Below are 18,885 nucleotides of genomic sequence, written 5' to 3' on the forward strand. Positions count from 1 at the left end.
AAACAGGCATCTCCTCAAGTGACTTCCTCAGTTTCTCTCATAGTTGCCATAGTTTTAGGTTTCAGATTCAGACAGGAAAGCACATAGCAGAAGAGGAACTATTTCTTTATGTATATATCTCTTACATCAGTGAAGAAACTTTTACCAAAGAATTCCCAGAAATTTTTCTCCATGCTGACTTGGCAAAAATTGTGTCACATAATCATGCCTAACTCAATCATTATGAAAGGGGTGAAATACAAATAATTGGTTTTGATCCTATAAACTGCTTATAAAATTGGAGTCACCCTCCTCTGATTCAACTGGGGGACTAAACAGGGAATACTTTTTAAATAGGATTCCAATAAGGTGTGCTACATTTATCTACAATTACATCTTAAGTAAATGCTAAGGCCACTGTATGATTAGACTTAAACTCTGTTTTTCTATAAGATATTTGTATTTATATTGCATTGACATAAAAATATGTAAAATAGAATAGGAAGGAAAAAGTGAAATTTATAGAAGAATATGTATCAATGTGGTTCTATTTCTTATTAGACACATCGTCCCCTATTAACAAATGCACAGAGTATCCATATTTCATCTACAAAATCTGTTATATTGAAAATGTGTATTTCCAAAGGTATTGTTTTAGAAATGTGCATTCTACCAGACAAGTGCAAAAAGTGCCTATAAAATTCACAAAGTAAATTAAATTTTATCTGTCATCATTCTGTTAAACTGAAGAAGAAACAATATCAATGTCACTCTAGAAATTCAAACCTCAAAACTGACATTTTTAGTAACTCATAGGTATTTTAAAAATATAGTTTTATATGAAAATACTCCTAGATTTACAGAAAATTACAAAGTTAGCACAGCGATTTTCCATATAACATATGTTTCCCCCATTATTAACATCTTACATTCGTATGATATATGTGTTATATTAATGAACAAATATTGTTACATTATTATTAACTAAAATGTGTACTTCCTTTACATTCCGTAGATTTTTTTTTCTTTTCTTACCTAATGTCCTTTTTCTGTTCCAGGATCTCATTCAGAATAGTACATCTCATTTTACTCATTCTGTCTCTTTAGGCAACTCTAGGCTGTGGAAGTTTTCAGACTTTCCTTTTTTTAATGACTTTGACAGTTTTGAGGAGTACTAATTTAATATTTCATAAAATGTTCAATTGATATTTTGCTGATTATTAGACTGGGGTTATGAATGAAGTTTCTGTCTCATCACATGCTATTTAAGAAACATTATCAACATGACTTATCACTGGTGATAGTCATCTTGATCACGTGCGGAGGTAGTGTATGCCAGGTTTTTCCACTGTAGTGTTATTCTTTAGTACCTTTACATACTGTACTCTCTGGAAGAAAGTCCCTATGCACAGCCTACACTTACGGAGGGGGGAGTTGTACTCTATCTCCATGATGGTGGAATAACTGGCATAAATACTTTTGAATTCTTCTACTTGGGAAATTTGTCTATTCTCCATCATTTATTGGTGTATTCAATTATTTATGTCAGTCATTTCACAGGATTTTTTGAAAAAATGTTTCAAAAAAGGAAGGAGAGTTAAAGAGATTTTAGTTTAGGCAATTTACACATATTCTTAACAGTTAACAATGAAATTTAAATTTTACTGCAATTTAGAGTTTTGCTGTCAAAATTATTCCTTATTGCCAATTTGTACCACTTTATTGGCACTCTGGCCTCCTCTCTCTCTTGTCAGAGAGAAAATCCTAGTTGTCTTCTAAAAATTACAGCAAACTGATTTTAGAAAACAGAATATAAGTTCTACCCATGAAATTCTATAATCCTAGAGCTAATTAATCTGTAAACCATGTCATACATGCCTTCCAGCCACAAGAAAGACATGGTTATGTTTTTTGAGTACTAATTACATCTTAGAGTTCAAGAGAAACTGTTAGAAAAGTCATAAAAAGCTATGCAAAGAGCAGTTCAAAAGTAGCTGCCACAATACAAGCCATTATTCGTTCTATTTCTGTCTGTCCACCTTATTCCTATAAAAGTCCACTGCATGATAGGTAAGAATTAAACATGACAGTAGCTCAAATTTACTTAAATTGCTTTAAAGCTACTCTAATTACATATCCATCATTTGAAGAGAACAAGGAATTGTTTTCAGAGTAAAAGCAACATTCCCCTGACTCACATCAATGCATAGGTGTTAAGCTCCCTCAACTTTAACAATAGAGTACATGTCTTATCTTCAAATTTATTATAGTTTATGACTCTGTCCCTAATCAACTCCATAGATTTTTCCCACTCTCACTAATTTCCATGAAGTTTAACCTAAAATAGCATGTCATGCAACACTTGAGGAAATTTTGATTGTAAGAACAGTGAAAAAGAATGATTAACTCATGGCCATAGAAGTTATTTAAATCCTTACTTAAGTAACATAATTTGTCTATCTAAGCACCAGACTTATCAAAGATACGTTCTTTTGGTCATTATTTTAATTTAGGATACCTTTATGTAGAACATATACTCTTGAATTCAGCAGAGATAATTCAATTCCCTTTAAATTAATTGTACCTTGAACCCAGTTGAGTTTGATTTTCAGATTTAAATATTCTGTTGCTTAATGCATGAAAGTATTAGAGACTTGTGCTCCTGGACAAAATAATTTGAACTTGAATCAGCCCACAGAAGCAACAGTTCTATAATTCATCGTTACATACACTTTTGGCTAAATACTGAAGATGTCTAAAGTAGCTTATACAGTGTTATATGTATATTTAAAATATTTTGAATATTCAAATGAAATATTTGTCTCAGATTTTAATATAACAACACCCGTGTTTATGGTGAGGAAAATGTTTGCCTTTGGTTTATAATATAACTGATTATGCTTACCTCTTTGTCTTGGTGACTGAGAAGAAAAACTAATTGGTATGTCATTTCTATGAATACAAACAGAGTTTTAAGACATTTACTTATTGTGAAAATTATACCATAGTTGTTTTGATTTGAATTTGAATGCCTTTCCAAGTATTTTTTTATTTGACTTATAAAGCCTTATACACCATGGATATTTAGAAATAAAACTAAGATAAAAGCCATAACTTGGTGGCTTATGTAAGTGGCTTAATTTTTTTTCTTCTTCTATATTCTACACCATCAGGAAACTAGAAGGGAGATAGAAAAGGGTAAGTATAAAAGAAGGCAACTTCTGCTGGCCAGATTTTAGCAAATTGGTAGGAACATGTTTCTGTAGAACCAGGGTATATTGAAGTTATCCGCAGAGCTCTTCCATCTTGAGATGCTTAAATATTTTATTCAGTAACTTTGGTGGATTTGATGTAGAAAGAAAAAAGTTGGCAGTTTTAATAGTTTATCTCACATTCTGCCCGGATTGGGAGTTCTACCATCCTATCCTCTGTGAGGCCACCATACCCACTTCTTTACTCTTTACTCTTTACTCTTGAGGTTCTGTGTTGACAGAGATTTTGTATTTTTGTTTAACAGGTAATTTTTTATGACGCTTTATCTTGGTTTCCAAAATATGCTTCATATGTTACCTCCTTACCTTGCTGCTACCACTATGGGTCATTTTTAAAGATCATCACTTTTATTTTCTGACTACAAACATTCATGCCTTTCTTGAAATCTTCACATCTCACAATCCATATTTAAAATCAATATTTCTTAGCCCCAGTGAACTGTAAGTGCAATAATTACAGAGTGCTGCTGAGGGAGCATACAGATACAGAATTTCTGATAAGTATGCAATTCTTTCTGAAAACACTATCCAAGCACATTGAGTTATGTCATAGGTTATGTGACTGTTATTTCCCGTCTTGGATAGTACACTTTGAAGCCATCTTAAGATGTGGAAAACTTAAGTTAAATAAATGTAAGCAAGGGGGTTTGAGTACAAGGTTCTAAATATGTTTTGTTTAACTGAATTTGGCAAATAAAATAGTAATTTGTAAAAATGATTCAAAAATGTCCTATTACATCATTTTTGAATTAGTCAAATTTGTCAGTTAATCAAAAATGCTCATTAATCAGAAAGCAGAGTGCATAGCCCAGGAAAACACATGAAAATAATCAATGGCATATATTTCCAAGTAGTATTCACATTTTTCAGGCATGGATCTATCACGAATAAACTTATATTTTAGATAAATGCAAAATAGTTTTTACATTTTTTCTTGTAAGACTGAATCCCATTACCAGTCTTTAGAATTTCTTTATTGGTTTTTATTCTGCATTATCCTCTCCTCTCACCACACCTAAACATTTCTTTAGAGAAGAAAATATGGGGTGGGACAGATTCATCAGACTCATGTAAGTGCCATTTGGCTAGGACATGTTCTCTGGTTCAGTATTGTGACAGGAGTGAAATAATAGCTACGATATGTAGAGATGAAAACTCAACTTCACAATCCAAAGGAATCAGTGATCAAGGTATTCCTTCAGAACATCTTCAGCATGCAGTTCACTTCCAGCTAAAATGTGTTTTCCTGGTTGGATTGCACTTAGCATCCTTCAACTGAGGGAGACAAAGTGTTTAAAATTAAAGTGCTTCGTGTTCCCATTATAAGTGTCCTTTCCCAAGCATAATGGGAAACTGGACTCTTCACTAAAAATGGCTAAGTGGTAATTTACAGAAGTCTTAAGAAGGGTGAAATGACAGGGTTGTTTTGCTTGTTTTTATTTGCTTGTTTTCCCCCCGTACTATCAGCAAATCATATCATCTCTACCAAATTTTAAATGGAAGATATTAACAAATAGTGAAAACCGAAGTAAAATAATGTTTTCAAAGATGGGTATTATTTAAAAACATTTAGGAAATTGGTGCTTTAGTTGATTCACTTGTAAGATAAAGTTGAATATTGTGAGGCATAGCTAAGATTTGCACGCAAAGTTCTTGAAAATGTTAATAATTGAGTGTTGTAATATTTTTATGATTCTTATTCAGATTAATAAAATAAAATTAGACTTAAAATTATGAAATTATGAATGCGCAAGTCTGAGGATAACATTTTAACTAGTGCTAAGAAGCATCAATGACAATTCTCCATTTGGTTATCATCTATATAACTTCCTCAGGCTACTCATGATTTGATGTACAACAATATTAATTGTAAGAAAAAAATATATGATGCCAGTTGTTACTAGGTCAATGGAAGGTCATGCTTTTCACTCAATGTGACAATGACATAAGTAATTATGAGCAGCGCTGCCTCTCATATTAAGCAGACAGAATGTTGAATAACTCCAGATCTAGTAGAAAAGATGTCAAAATGTCCATGGAAAAATTAGGCCATGATTTTACATCTTACAATAATTTTGTTGACATGTAAGCTAAGATGCCATTTCTGTATCTGACAATATGATATTGACTACCCACCTATCTCAGAATGTTGCTGTAAGGACCAATTAAGATAAAACATGATAAAATCATGAATATAATATACAATAAAAATCCATCTCAAATACACAAGGTAGCAAAATCATAAGCTAGTTGTTTAAAAAATGCACCATTATACATGTATACCAAATCATACACCTGAATTAAAAAACATATTATAATGCTGAGACACATAATAAATTGGACTCGAAATTAATAAAAGATTGATAAGCAAAGTGAATATCCTCACCCAGTTCTCAGCTGTTATTTTTATTCTTATGGATTGTGAAAAAGATTTGAAAAAACTTATTAAATCACACATTATGAATAATCATAATTGAGTGTTTGCTGCATGCTAAACTTTATGCTAAACTAGCTTAATTTTATAAGTTTGCTCCTTAAAATAACCCTCTCACTTAAAGACTGTTATTTTCCCTTTTTACATTTAAGGAATCTGAAGACTTCATAAAGTTAAGTAATTTGACCAAGATCCATAACTGTAAAATAGAGAAGCCCAAGAAATATTTCAAGTACTTAATGAGAAGCAAGAAATAGGTGCATGCCAATTAGAATAAATGTCCAGCGATCAGAATGAACACTGAGCTGCCCACATCACACTGAGTGGTAGTTGCATATCAATTCAAGTGAAGGCCAAAATAAGTCTTGGATATCTAGTGTTAAGTTCTACACACTACATTTACAAATACAAAGGAATAAAGTGTATAAGTATTTTGAAAGTACAGGTGGAAGAATCCTAAGAAGATATAGTGAACCTTATGATTAAAGTAGGAAAATACATAGCAGGTACCCTGAACACTTGGAAAAATGGTGATTGAATTCAATTCAATGATTCAGTTCTTAGCTTCTCACAAAGTAAAGGAAAATGAAAACAATTATAAGACTGAGAGCAACAATAAAATAAAATCCACAGATTGTTTAAGGAAGTAAAGTTGATTATGGGACCCAAGAGATTTTTCTTACTTCAAAACCCAGAAAATAACTGTGACTTACACTGTGGTAGATACATAACCCTTACTCCTAAATATTAAAAGTCACCTAGCTATTTCTTTTGCAGCCTCTCTATTAAGCCCCATGGCACAAAGCCAAACACTGCTCAATAACAACAACAAAAAGCTGTATAACAGTCAAAAAATTGAAATCGTTTTTATTGTCTATTTTGGCACAATACTTTTTCCCAAATTAGTTTCATATGATAGTACTAAATGTTTTACACACACACACACATTTTAAACATATATATGCACAAATTAAACAAGATTTCTTGCTAAAATGATGAAAAGGTAAGGATTTGATGGTGATATAAAAATTATATTATTGATTTTATTTTTATTACTTTTATTTTGTTACTGAATATACAGGTTGTTTAAACTTCCTCTGAAAATTTATTAAATGAACACTTTAAAATAATGGGCAATAACAATACATAAAACCAGTCTTTGAAGGCTCAGTTTCTTAAATCGAGGATAGAATTTTCCATCTAGTAAAAGCCTTAAGTTTAAAACTAATAATGTACTAATGTGCTTGCATAATTCACGCCACTTGAATTAAACCAGTAATAAAAATGAAACAATAATTTACTTCTAATTACAACAAAAATTCTGAAGGGAGTTTAAATGGTAAAGTCCAGGCTGATATACACTTTTTAATATTAAAGCAGGACACTCAACATCTCAGCCTCTATGTGTGTATATTTATTTCATTCAAATGTTTGGCAGTAAGCAGAAGCTATCTTAACATTTCTTAGCATGGACAAAGACACTTTAATTAACTTCAGTGGCGCACAACCTTTTTTTACAAGGAAGTTAACACTTCAATATGATTAAAGGTCTGCCATTTGGCAGTTTAATTTCCTAACCCTCTTCTTAATATCACTACTAGATGGACAGCTTCCTTTATTTAAACCTTGTCCTTATCAGTTCTCTACAGGACCTGACACTTTGTTAGTAACTCTGCAATTCCATATCCCATATTTGTTAGAACTCTATTTTCTTACACATCAATGAACACAGTATATTTTCAAGTATGTCAGGATAGTAGAGACTATGTAAGAGATAAACTAGGAGGAAATTTCTGTCAGTCTAAGAGCAACTTTAAAATATAGTGAACCTCAGTGCACCCTTTCCAAATATATTATAGTTTTTCTTTTCCTTTCAAAACGTGAGCATCCATTTTTGGCTGTGATTGAAATCCTAATGTGTGTGCAAGTGGATTCAAAATCAATATTTGTTGTTATCAAAAATCGTTTTGCTCCATTCTTAAATGAGAAAATACTAGGAGATATGTATACATATATATATCAAAAAATGTTTAAACCAAAATAAGATAACACAAAGTTGTATTTAGTGCTAAATTTGAAGGCCCTTAAAGGTAAGGAACATGTATAATCCAGCATATTGTTTTTCAGACCCCATCATAAGGCATAGTACATAGTAGACATATGTATAGTAAAACTTGAGTGTTGTTCAATGCATTCACAGGACAAAGACCATTAGGCATTAATATGCTTAAATTGTAAGGCACCATTGCCACCTAAAGGGAACTAGCATTAGATGGGGATAAACTATGAACCAAACCTGCACTCAACCACTATATAGCAATATGATAGTCAGTTTAAGCTACTCAAACTATTTTGAGAGCAAGACAGCTATGAGTCACTTCAAGGAACTCCTATCATTCCTGATACTCTATAAAAGTACACAAATCTGGTAGACACAATACCAGTCAATTTAAGTTCTGATGTTCCTATTCCAGTAACACAGTCAAAAACTTACTATTGATCATTTCAAGGTTACTTTTACCTCATTGATTGGGCAGCATTAAGAAATTTAGAGGCTTTGAATATGTATATGTGTCCTCGTATTAATTTAAAACAGACCAACACATTTGTGATCTATCTCAAGAAGATTTTACAAATGCTTATTTGAAATATGAAATATGTGATTTTCAAAAAATATTTTGGTGTTTCGGCTTTGCACATGCTTAGCATAGAAAAACGTTCCTCTGTAAAATGTATAACGTTCAGGATGGAATATCTGAAGTTCCAGACGTTGCTACTTCTCTAGGTGATTTGAACATAGAGTGATAAGATATTGCATGGCCTAATTGTCTTTTCATCTCTGACCTTATGCTTCTGAGGATGACTCATACAATAACTCCTGAATAACTTTAACTTCACCCTGCCAAATCAAAGGCTTATTGAAGATTAAATGATAATATCTCAGTTTTCATTTCTATTCAGCCTAATAGAAAAACGGAACTACAGAACAGGAGCTGCATTAGGTACAGGAAAACGCTCACAAAGCTGTTTTTAAGTCAATTTGACACATCTAAACTGAGAATGCCAACAAGTGGATAGTGATACATAGATTTTACTACTTTTAAAAACAAAAGTAAAGAGCTTTTGCATTATGCCCTGCTCCATATAATCCTGTGCGTTGCCAAATTTGTTTAAAGGTTTATGACATTTTAAGCTGTACTCTATCAGTTTTTTATACAGATGGTTCCTGACTTATCAGAGTTTGACTTTCAATTTTTGGTCATTATGATGGCATGAAAGTGATAGGCATTCGCTATATTCCTTGATTTGCAAAGAGAATAGCACATCCAGATAAATCCATTGTAAGTTAAGGAGCATCGATATATATAGTTTACATTGTATCTTTTTCTAATACACACTGTAACCCTTTTCATGCCATAAGTGCTCAAATATTGTTAGCAGAATTATGATTTGATTTTGAAAAACTGATATACAATTTTATAAGTACTGATATACAATCTGAATTCCAACTAAGTATTTTATTTACAACTTAAGATACCAATTATAAAACAGCACTACATTATAACACACACTGTTGCTAAAGTGAGCCTTTGCTCTTTACAAATGGCTAAGATCACAAGCAGATTTTCTAGTAGAAAACGGTGAAGAAAACCTGATGGAAAGTCTTAAAAGAAAAAAAAATTGAAATTGCTTATACTGCAAATTAAGAATTTAGAAAAATGACATGAACTTCATATTAAGTTATAATTATTTCTCTAACACCAGTGTAAATTTTCTTTCCATTTCTCTGCTGTTACAATGTGGGAAAAACCGACCTTATGTTGTCTTTTATTTTAAGTAAAGAAACTAACTTCATACCTTAAAAGTAGTCATCATTTTTTCACAACCTCATCATTATCCTAAATAGTTCCAAGAATTATTATTTTTTCAAATTCTTTTGACACAAAGACCTTACTGGGTTTTTACTCTATTGTACATATTGCTAAGTATTAACCTTTTCATATTTTTTTCTTTTAAGAAATTTCTTTTGAACTGTTATCACCATTGCTGTGTCTCAATGATACCAAGGCCATTCTTACCAGTTACCAAATAATAATAATAATAATAATAATAATAATAATAAATGTAAGTCTACATGTTTGCTTTAGTTCTTACTGAATTTCTCTGAAAAACTTGATCTCATTGCTTCTCATCTAATTTTTTGGACTACGGGTAACAAATGTTGGATGAGTTCAACAGGGAGAGTGTTTCCCATATCTTAATATGTACAATTTTTTACTATATAAAATTCTATAGAAGTTATTTTTTCAATCAAAGATTATAAACTATAATCATTGAAGCTTATCTCAAACATTCATTCTAAGCATGCTTTATCCATGCACTTTGTCCTTAATTTCTAACTTAATAAGACAAATTACCTACATCTGGTTCCTTCAAATCTTACACATTTTTCAGAGTTCATAAAATGTTATATGTTCAAATCATTTGAAAGCACTCTGACCCATCTCTATTAAACACATTGCTCCTACAGCTAATAATTAACTATCAATCATTGACATAGTTGATCCTCCTTAGTTTCACCAAAGCCTCTGAAACCTTAAAATTAAAAAAAAAATACATTTTCTCAAATGGCTGGACTTTTACATCTATTCCCACTCATTCATTTTTTTTCCTGTTTTCTGGAATATATTTTTAGCTTTCTTTAAAGAAAAGTCTTAGATATCTGTTAGCTGGTGAGTTAGGTAGATAGTGCAGTTACCTCCTATGCTTCCCTTTCTGTACAACTGATCGCTTGTTCTTTCCTGTTGTTATAATTTGTTACATTGTATATGACAAAAAGCAAGATACTTGCCTTATGTCATGCCTGCAATTTTTCCAATAATACCTGATAAATATTTTCCTCATCTAACACATTTCTGTAAACTCATAACTAAAAATTTAAGGTATTGGAGCACAGGCCAAAGTGGCAGCGGCAGCTGAGAGGCATTTTTGTATCCTGTCCGCCCTCTACAAGCAGAGCCAAATCTGGGTCATTATTTCAGCAGGGAGCTTTGAAACACCTTCCAACTTTGTACAGCAGGATGCTGAGTGTCTTTTGACCCAGTTTTGCACACAGGAAATGCAAGACTGCCAGACCATGGAGCCTGGAAGTGTTAGGTTGTTAGATCTATGTCATTTTAGTTGCTGGAAGGATTCCTAAAATGTTAGCTTCATGATTCTTCCCTTTCCAGGAAACAATAACGTAATTATGCTGGCTACCTCTTGGCTCAGAGATAAATATTCCTCCATATGACTGTTTCAGGTTGTATGCAAATTGAAATTGACCAAGATGGTCTTAATATTTGCCTCAGTTTCACTAAACTTTGGACAGAATTCTTCCTGACTCTATGTTGACCCCTCTTTTTTCAGAATACTCATTTTAAAAAAAACATGGAATTGTAATTTTTTCTCTAATCCTTTGAGATGTTTAGTCTTTTTAAAAACCTCTTGCTAGTTTGCTAGTTTTACAACCCAGTAACTTTGTTTATTTCTCAAAGGCCTGAACATTGTATCTTTGAAATGTAAACATCAAGGGAAATAGCTCCCCTATGCGGCGGTTTCTGGAGGAGAGTAGAAGACTAACCTGGGTGAACAAATTGCTTCAAGTTGTAAAACTATCCTCTCCCAAAGATGAGAAAGTTTACTTTTTCTTTAGTAAAACCAATTAACAAACACAGATGGGCCTGTGCTCTCCCTCTGACCTTGGCACTTAAAAACCCTCCCTTCCTTCGTTTCAGTGAACTTCAGACTGAGTTTGGGTGTCTCTCTCTCCCAATGCAATATCCTTGAATAAAGTCTTCTTTACCTGTTTAATTTTGTCTAGTATGATTTTCTCTTTATCAAAATATTACTTTAAAACTATTAAGACTAAAAAATGTCTGAGTATTTTCCTCACATTGCTGCTTTGAGATTAAGCAGCCAGAGCATGTGTACTTTTTTCTTTTTTTTTTCCAGGAAGCTTTTTTTACTGAGTGTTATCTTAGTGTTAGCAAATCCTTCTCCAATATAAGTGAAATCCTAAAAGAGGACAGAGTCCTCCTGGTTCCCAGGTGTTTGGACTCCACACCTGGGTCCAAAGACCTGGCTGATCTTCACAACGTCACCTCTTGTTTTTGTGTTAGCAGAAATGCTGTAAAAATAAAACTCCTTAAACTACGTTCCTGCTGCTTTAATAACTAGGCCAGAACCTGCCTTTCTTCGTCTCACACCAGTATGAAGAATTTAGGTAAAATGAACCACATTTCATTTATAAGAAATAATACATAAACCAAACCATCAATATATACTGTCTGCCTTGGTTTCTTTCACAAGATTTTATGTCCTCTTCTTCTTGCTAAATGTAAATAGTTATTAAAAAGTGTAAACCCTGATAATGCTCTGTGTGTTGTATGCCTTCTAACTCTCTTAACATTTGGCATTGTATCATATTTATGTCCTCATCTACATCTGTTCATTTCGTCTGTGAGCTTCATGAGGGCAATACACAGATTTATTAGTTTATTCTCTACAAATACAATTAATACTTGTATATTGAGTAACATTCAACAAATGTTTGCTACAATGGCAAAATTATTTGAATGCACTAATAACACAATGCAAAGATTAATAGAAAATGTCAACATAGTAGATCAGAAAAAAAACTTTAAAAATGTCATTTGCACAACTCTAAGTACCTTTCTTTATTGTCCATTTCAAATGATTTGTCAAGTCTGCATTGACTGTTCTGTGAAAATTTTTACGTTAAAGTAACACATTAGAGGGAAAAAAGTTATTTGAACCCATCATTTCCAAAAGAAAAGACAATTAGAATCTCTTTTCTTTCCTAAGCAAACATGGACATAAACAAATTATTATTCAATAACTTGTATCCACCCTGTTTCTCTCTCAGGTTCTACTATTTACTTATTTATGTAAGCCAGTTTAAATCATTTGTAGAAGAACAAAATGTATATGTATACATATATACATTTGTAATTTCAGTGACAATAAAAAGTTAGTCTGATTTTTTATCTACTAAATAGTTTTCAACTGAAAAGATACAGAATTTTTTTAAAAAAGCTTTAAATCTTGTACTTAAAGGAAATGAGCTAAAATTTATAAGACATCAGTATGATGTTATAATTATTTTGCCATACCTGTATATGCAAATTGGACAAGGTCCCAGAGAGCATTGGGGTCTATGCCTTCCATTTTGATCTCCTCTTGCTTGGCTTCACAAACATCACTTGTAAACATGGCCGCAAAATAGTCGGAGACCGAACTCAGAACAAGCCTGAAAGAGTCACAGGTTCTAATTTAGGTCTTGAATGTAAGGGAGAAAATCACTGTGTCAACCAGAATGCAACGCAGAGTACAAAATCAATCTATTGACCAATCAATTAATGCATTTTATTTATTGCCTCATGAGTTGTACTTTACAAAACTGACTCAAAAAATCTTCCCCTAACTTTTCATAATAGAGTATTCTCAGACATTTTCTTCTATCACTTGAACAATATTTTGTCTTTCACATTTAGGGCTTCAGGCCTCTTAAATAATACATTATAGTTTTCTTTATGTAATGACCCACCTTTCACCATGCTAACTTTCCCCACTGAACTATCATGAATTTGAACGCATAACGTGTATTGATCTGTTGGTGAGATTTCTATTATGTTTTGCTTATTTGCCTGTTCTTGTGCCAATAAAATAGTATTTTTAAATTATAAATATGTCTTTATAACCAATAAGGCAAATCCCTTTCTTTAATATTTTAAATTGAACTATCAGTAACATTTTATTCTTTCATAAGTAGAGTTTTAGGCTTTCAAGTCTTAAGTAACTTTTTAAGTTTTAAAAATAATTCCTAAAGCATTTTGATTTAAAAATGCATTAATTTTTTATTTCATTTGGGGAGATTTGACATAATTTTCATATAAATTCATTCCATCTAAAAGTATAAAATATCTATCCCTATATTCAGGATACTTTGTTTCCTTTTCAATTTAAAGTTTCCCTGAAAATTGCTATATAGAGTCTTGGTTGATTCTTATATTGTTACAATTTTGTTGGCTTTGTGTATACTATCTACTTTTTATTCTATTTTTTGTTGGTTTTTCTGTTAGAATTTATTAATTGAGAAATTCATAGATTCATCCTTTATCTGGTACATCTGGTGAATTATGTTTGCTAGTTCTTTTGATTCTGCTATTTCTTTCTACATTTAGGTAGATGACTACATCATCTGCAAGTTATGTTCTTTTGACTTATTCCTGTTCATTCTGTATAACTCCTCTCCTTTCTCTTTCCTTACAGCTGTGTTAAACAGTTCCTCTGTCACAGAGGCATTTTGTGTTTTTTTCTATATTAAGGGGAATGCATCTAAAGTTTCTCCCTTCAGTATGATGCCTGCTGAATATACTTGGAATATAAGCTTTACCAAGTCAGATAAACCTCTTTAATTTCTAATTTTGCAAACAATTTTTATAATATTTGTGTATTAAAATTTATAATGTTGTTAATGATATTTTAGAATGAAAAAATTATAATATTTTCAAGTATAATTATGAGATAAATAAATGTCAAATTTTATTTTCTTGTATTTTCCTGATCTGATTTTTAATCAAGGCTGTAGTAGCCTCATAATATGAGCTGGGAGCTACAACTCTTTAATTTTGTGTAACAACTTTTAGAATAAAGCAATTACTTTTTTCTTTAAGATCTTTCAGAAATTATGTGAAAACCCATTTACATTTGGCTATTTTGAAGAAGACTTTCCTAGTATCATTTCCAATATTTACTAAGTCACAAAGCTTATTCAAGTTCTTTATTTCTTCATATATTCACTTTGCATCTTAAATTTTCCAAAGTTTTTTCACTTTACTTAGAGCCCAACATTTATTTATTTGTTTATAATTTCAACATTTTTTTAGAGACAGTAACTCATTCTGTTGTCTAGGATGTTGTGCAGTGGCATGATCATAGCTCATTGCAGGCTTGAACCCCAGGGCTCAAAGTGATCTGCTTGCCTCAGCCTCCTGTGTAGCTGGGACAACATGCACAAGCCACCTCACCCGGCATGGGTTCTAAAATGTCTAATTTATGTTTTTCACGAAATTACATTTGGGTTTAATTGTACCAATTATATTTGTTTTTAATTTACTCTATTTGTTCTTTGGATTAATCTTTGTACAGTAATTATTTCATATCATTATGTTGGCTACATGTTTTTCACATGTGTATGCACACATATGTGTGTTTAAAGTGGTTGCTCTACGGCAGCAACCAGAATTTTGTTTTCCATAAAGAGCCAAATAGTAAATATTTTACATGTTGAAAATTTTATACATAGTCTTTGTTGCATATTCTCCTTAAAAACAAACTCAATAAATTGAAAATTCTACAATGAATTTTAGCTTATAGTCTACACAAAAAAAAGCTGCACAGCAGATTTGGCCCCTGCATGGATATTTGCTAAATTTGTCTAGAGATCACATTAACCAATAACACTCTACCTTCATGGATATTGTAAGAAATTTGCAACATAAAACACCCCTTCTGCTCAGTCAAAAATCTAAAAGAAGAACATAAAATATATTTAAATTTACTGCCCTTTTCACAATTTTTGATGCTCTCCATTCATTTTTGAAGTCGGCTTTAATCTGGTATCAATATTGGAAGAAATATCTTTATTTCTTGTACTGTAAGTCTGATGGCAAAAAATACAAAAAAATACACAGTTTTCATTTCTCTGAAGACTTATTTAGTTGCATGTCTAGTATCTTTTAAAAGTTATTTACACATGACATAGAATTCTAGGGTGACTTTTTTTTAAACTTGAAATATAGAATTTCATTATCAATTAGGCACCACTGTTGGAATTTTTTTTGTCAGTTTGTTTGTTTGTTTGTTTTAAAAATAGGCTCTTGCTTTGTCACCCAGGTTGGAGTCCAATGGCACAATCATAGCTCACTGGCACCTCAAGCTCCTGGGCCCAAGCAATTCTTCTGCCTCCACCTCTCAAGCAGCTAGGACCACAAATATGCGCTACCATGCCTAGCTAGTTTTTGAATTTTTTTGTAGAGAGCGTCTTGCTATGTTGCCCAGGCTGGTCTGGAGCTCCAGGCCTTGAGTAATCCTCCTGCCTCAGCCTACCAAAGTATTGGGGTTATGGGCATGAGACACGGTACCCAGACCACCTTGTTTGTTATAGAAAGCTAGCTTTCATTCTTACAATTGTTTTTCTGATGTAATATGTCCTTTATTTTTGTTTTTAAGTTTTTTCTCTTGATCTTAGGGTTTTAGTTATTTAGCTATAAGTGGGACTTAAGATTTACTCAGCATATGTTTTTCTGAGTTTCCTGGAGCAGTGGACGGATCTTTTTAAATCAAATTTTGAAAATTATCTGCAAATAATTACTCATATTTTCACCAAATTAACTCTCTGATACATTCTAGGACTCATATTGCATATATGGTTCAACAACTGAGAATGCTACATAGATTGTTCAATCTTAATTCATTTTACACTCAATTTTTGTTTTACACTCTGCTTTACTTTAGGTAATTTCTAATCACTTGAATTTTCTCAAAAGCCTTTATATGACCGATTGCTTTATTCATTGTTATCCATCTTCTCCTATAAATATTTTGAATTATTTATGATAGTTACTTTTTTTCCCTTTTCTAATACTTTAAACAACTGGGTCATCTCTTGGTCAATTTCTATTGACTGATTTTTGTTTGAACCATCAATAACATTCTCCTTCGTTTTCCATCTACAGTAAAATTTGATTGCATAACAGATACTATACTTCTCCAACAAAAAAAAATAGAGGTGAAGAAGGGAGCTGGCCTTTAGTTCTTAGGCATTATTATTTGTTCTCTGTTTTGTTTTGGTTTGGTTGTTATTGGTATATTCACAGCTTTCTGATGGCTTTAAAAAGAAAATATAATTATTTGGTTTATCTGATGGAAAATGGAATTACAAATACAAGCATGCCTTATTTTATTGCATTTCACTTTACTGTGCTTTGCAGATACTGCGGTTTTTTAAAAATAATTTATGGCTTATAGCAACTCATTATCTAGCAATTCCATCAGCACCATTTTTCCAACAGCATGTGCTCACTTCATGTATCTTCGTCACATTTTGGTAATTCTGGCAATATTTCAAATATTTTATTGTTATTATGTCTGTTACAGTAATTTGTGAACAGTGATCTTTGATGTTACAATTGTTCTTGTTTGGTGGTGTCATAAACTATACCTATTTCAGACAATAAACTCAGTAAGTATAGTTCTGACTGCTTCACTAACTGGCCACCCCCTCATTTCTCCCCTTCTCCATGGGTCTCCCTATTCCCTGAGACACAATATTAAAATTAGGCCTACTAATAACCCTGCAATGCCCTCTAAGTGTCCAAATGAATGGGAGTGTTGCATGTCTCTCACTTTAAATCAAAAGCTAGAAATGATTAAGTTTAGTGAGGGAGACATGTATAAAGTGGAATGAGAACAAAAGCTAGGCCTCTTTTGCCAAACACTTAGTCAAGTTGTGAATGCAAAGGAAAAATTCTTGAAGTAAATTAAAATTGCTACTCTAGTGAACACACAAATAATAAGAAAACACAACAGACTTATTTCTGAAATGGAGAAAGTGAGTGGTCTGGGCAGAAGATGAAACCTGCCACATTTCCTTGAGCCAAAGCCCAATCCAGAGCAAGGCCCTAACTCTCTTTAATTTCATGAAGGCTGAGAGAGGTGAGGAAACTGCCAAAGAAAAGTACAAAGTTGGCAGAAGTTAGTTTATGAAGTTTAAGGCAAGTAGTCTTCTCCATAACATAAAAGTGCAAAGTGAAGCAGCAAGTGGGTTGGTGCAAAAGTTATCATGGTTTTTGCCATTACTTTTAATGTCAAAAACAGCAATTAATTTTGCCCCAACCTAATAGAACCTGCAGCTTCTATGATCATTGATGAAAGTGGCTTTACTAAACAATAAATTTTCAATGTTGACCATATATATAAAGAAGATGTCATCTAGGATTTTCATAGTTAGATAGAAGTCAATGGCTGGCTTCTAAGCTTCAAAGGACAGGCTAACTCTCTTTTTAAGGACTAATGCACCAGTGAGTTTAAGTTGAAGCCAATGGTCATTACTATTCTGAAAATCCTAGGGCTCTTAAGAATTACACTAAGTGCGCTCAGCCAGTGCTTTAGAAATGGAACAATAAAGCCTGGACGACAGCACGTCGTTTGCAGAGTGGCTTACTGAGTATACTGCTCATTGACAATGTTCCTGGTTGCTCAAGAGCTCTGACAGAGATGTACAAGGAAATTAATGTTGTCTTTAGGCCTGCTAACACATCCATTGTACAGTTCATAAGAAATAATTTTGACTTTCAAGTCATATTATTTTAAAAAAGTATATTTCATTTCTTTTCTTTTTTCCTTTTTATTTGGATAGATTTTTGCATACATGTGCAATTTTGTTACATGTATAGATTGTGTAATGGTCAATACAGGGTTTTTAGGGTATCCATCATCTAAATAATGTACATTGTACTCATTAATCATTTTTTCACCTTCCTTCTCCTTCCCACCTCCTCACTCTTCTGGATCTCCATTATCTATTATGCAACTCTCCATGTCCATGTAATCACAGTTTTTAGCAACTACTTATGAGTGAAGACATATGACATTTGTGTTTCTGTGCCTGGCTTGTTTCACTTAAGAAAATGACCTCTAAGTCCATCCATGTGACCATGAATGACATGATTTCATTTTTTGAATGGCTGAATAGTATTCCATGGTATCTATATCATATTTTATTTATCCACTCATCAATTGATGAACAATTAGGTTGATTCCATATGTTTGATATTGTGAATAGTGGTGCAATAAATATACAAGCACAGGTTTTTTGATATATTGATTTTGTTTCCTTTGCATAGACACTCAGTAGCTGGATTCCTGGACTGAATGGTAGTTTTATTTTTAGTTCTTTCAAAAATAAGTCTCTAGATGCTGTAAATAGTGATTCCTTTGAGGCATCTGTCAAAGTAAATTTAAAACTTTCTGGAAAATTTCACTCTCCTACATAGCATTAAGTACATTCATAAGTCATGGGAAGAAGTAAAAATAACTAGTTTGGAAAAAGAGAAGATTCCAACCCTCATATAT

At 32.3% G+C, this 18,885-nt stretch overlaps 1 protein-coding gene across 2 annotated transcripts in view; it reads right to left on the minus strand.

Annotated features, from left to right (window-relative positions):
* Positions 1–18,885, minus strand: part of KLHL1 (kelch like family member 1) — a 416,652-nt gene that overhangs the window by 254,706 nt on the left and 143,061 nt on the right. For both annotated transcript variants that reach the window (XM_054446371.2, XM_054446370.2), the window contains one exon: positions 12,861–12,997. In XM_054446371.2, coding sequence (XP_054302346.2) covers positions 12,861–12,997 — 137 coding nt within the window. The remainder of the gene's footprint in view (positions 1–12,860; positions 12,998–18,885) is intronic.

The sequence above is a fragment of the Pongo pygmaeus genome, chromosome 14 (genome assembly GCF_028885625.2).
Source record: "Pongo pygmaeus isolate AG05252 chromosome 14, NHGRI_mPonPyg2-v2.0_pri, whole genome shotgun sequence".
In the NCBI taxonomy this organism is placed as follows: Eukaryota; Metazoa; Chordata; class Mammalia; order Primates; family Hominidae; genus Pongo; species Pongo pygmaeus.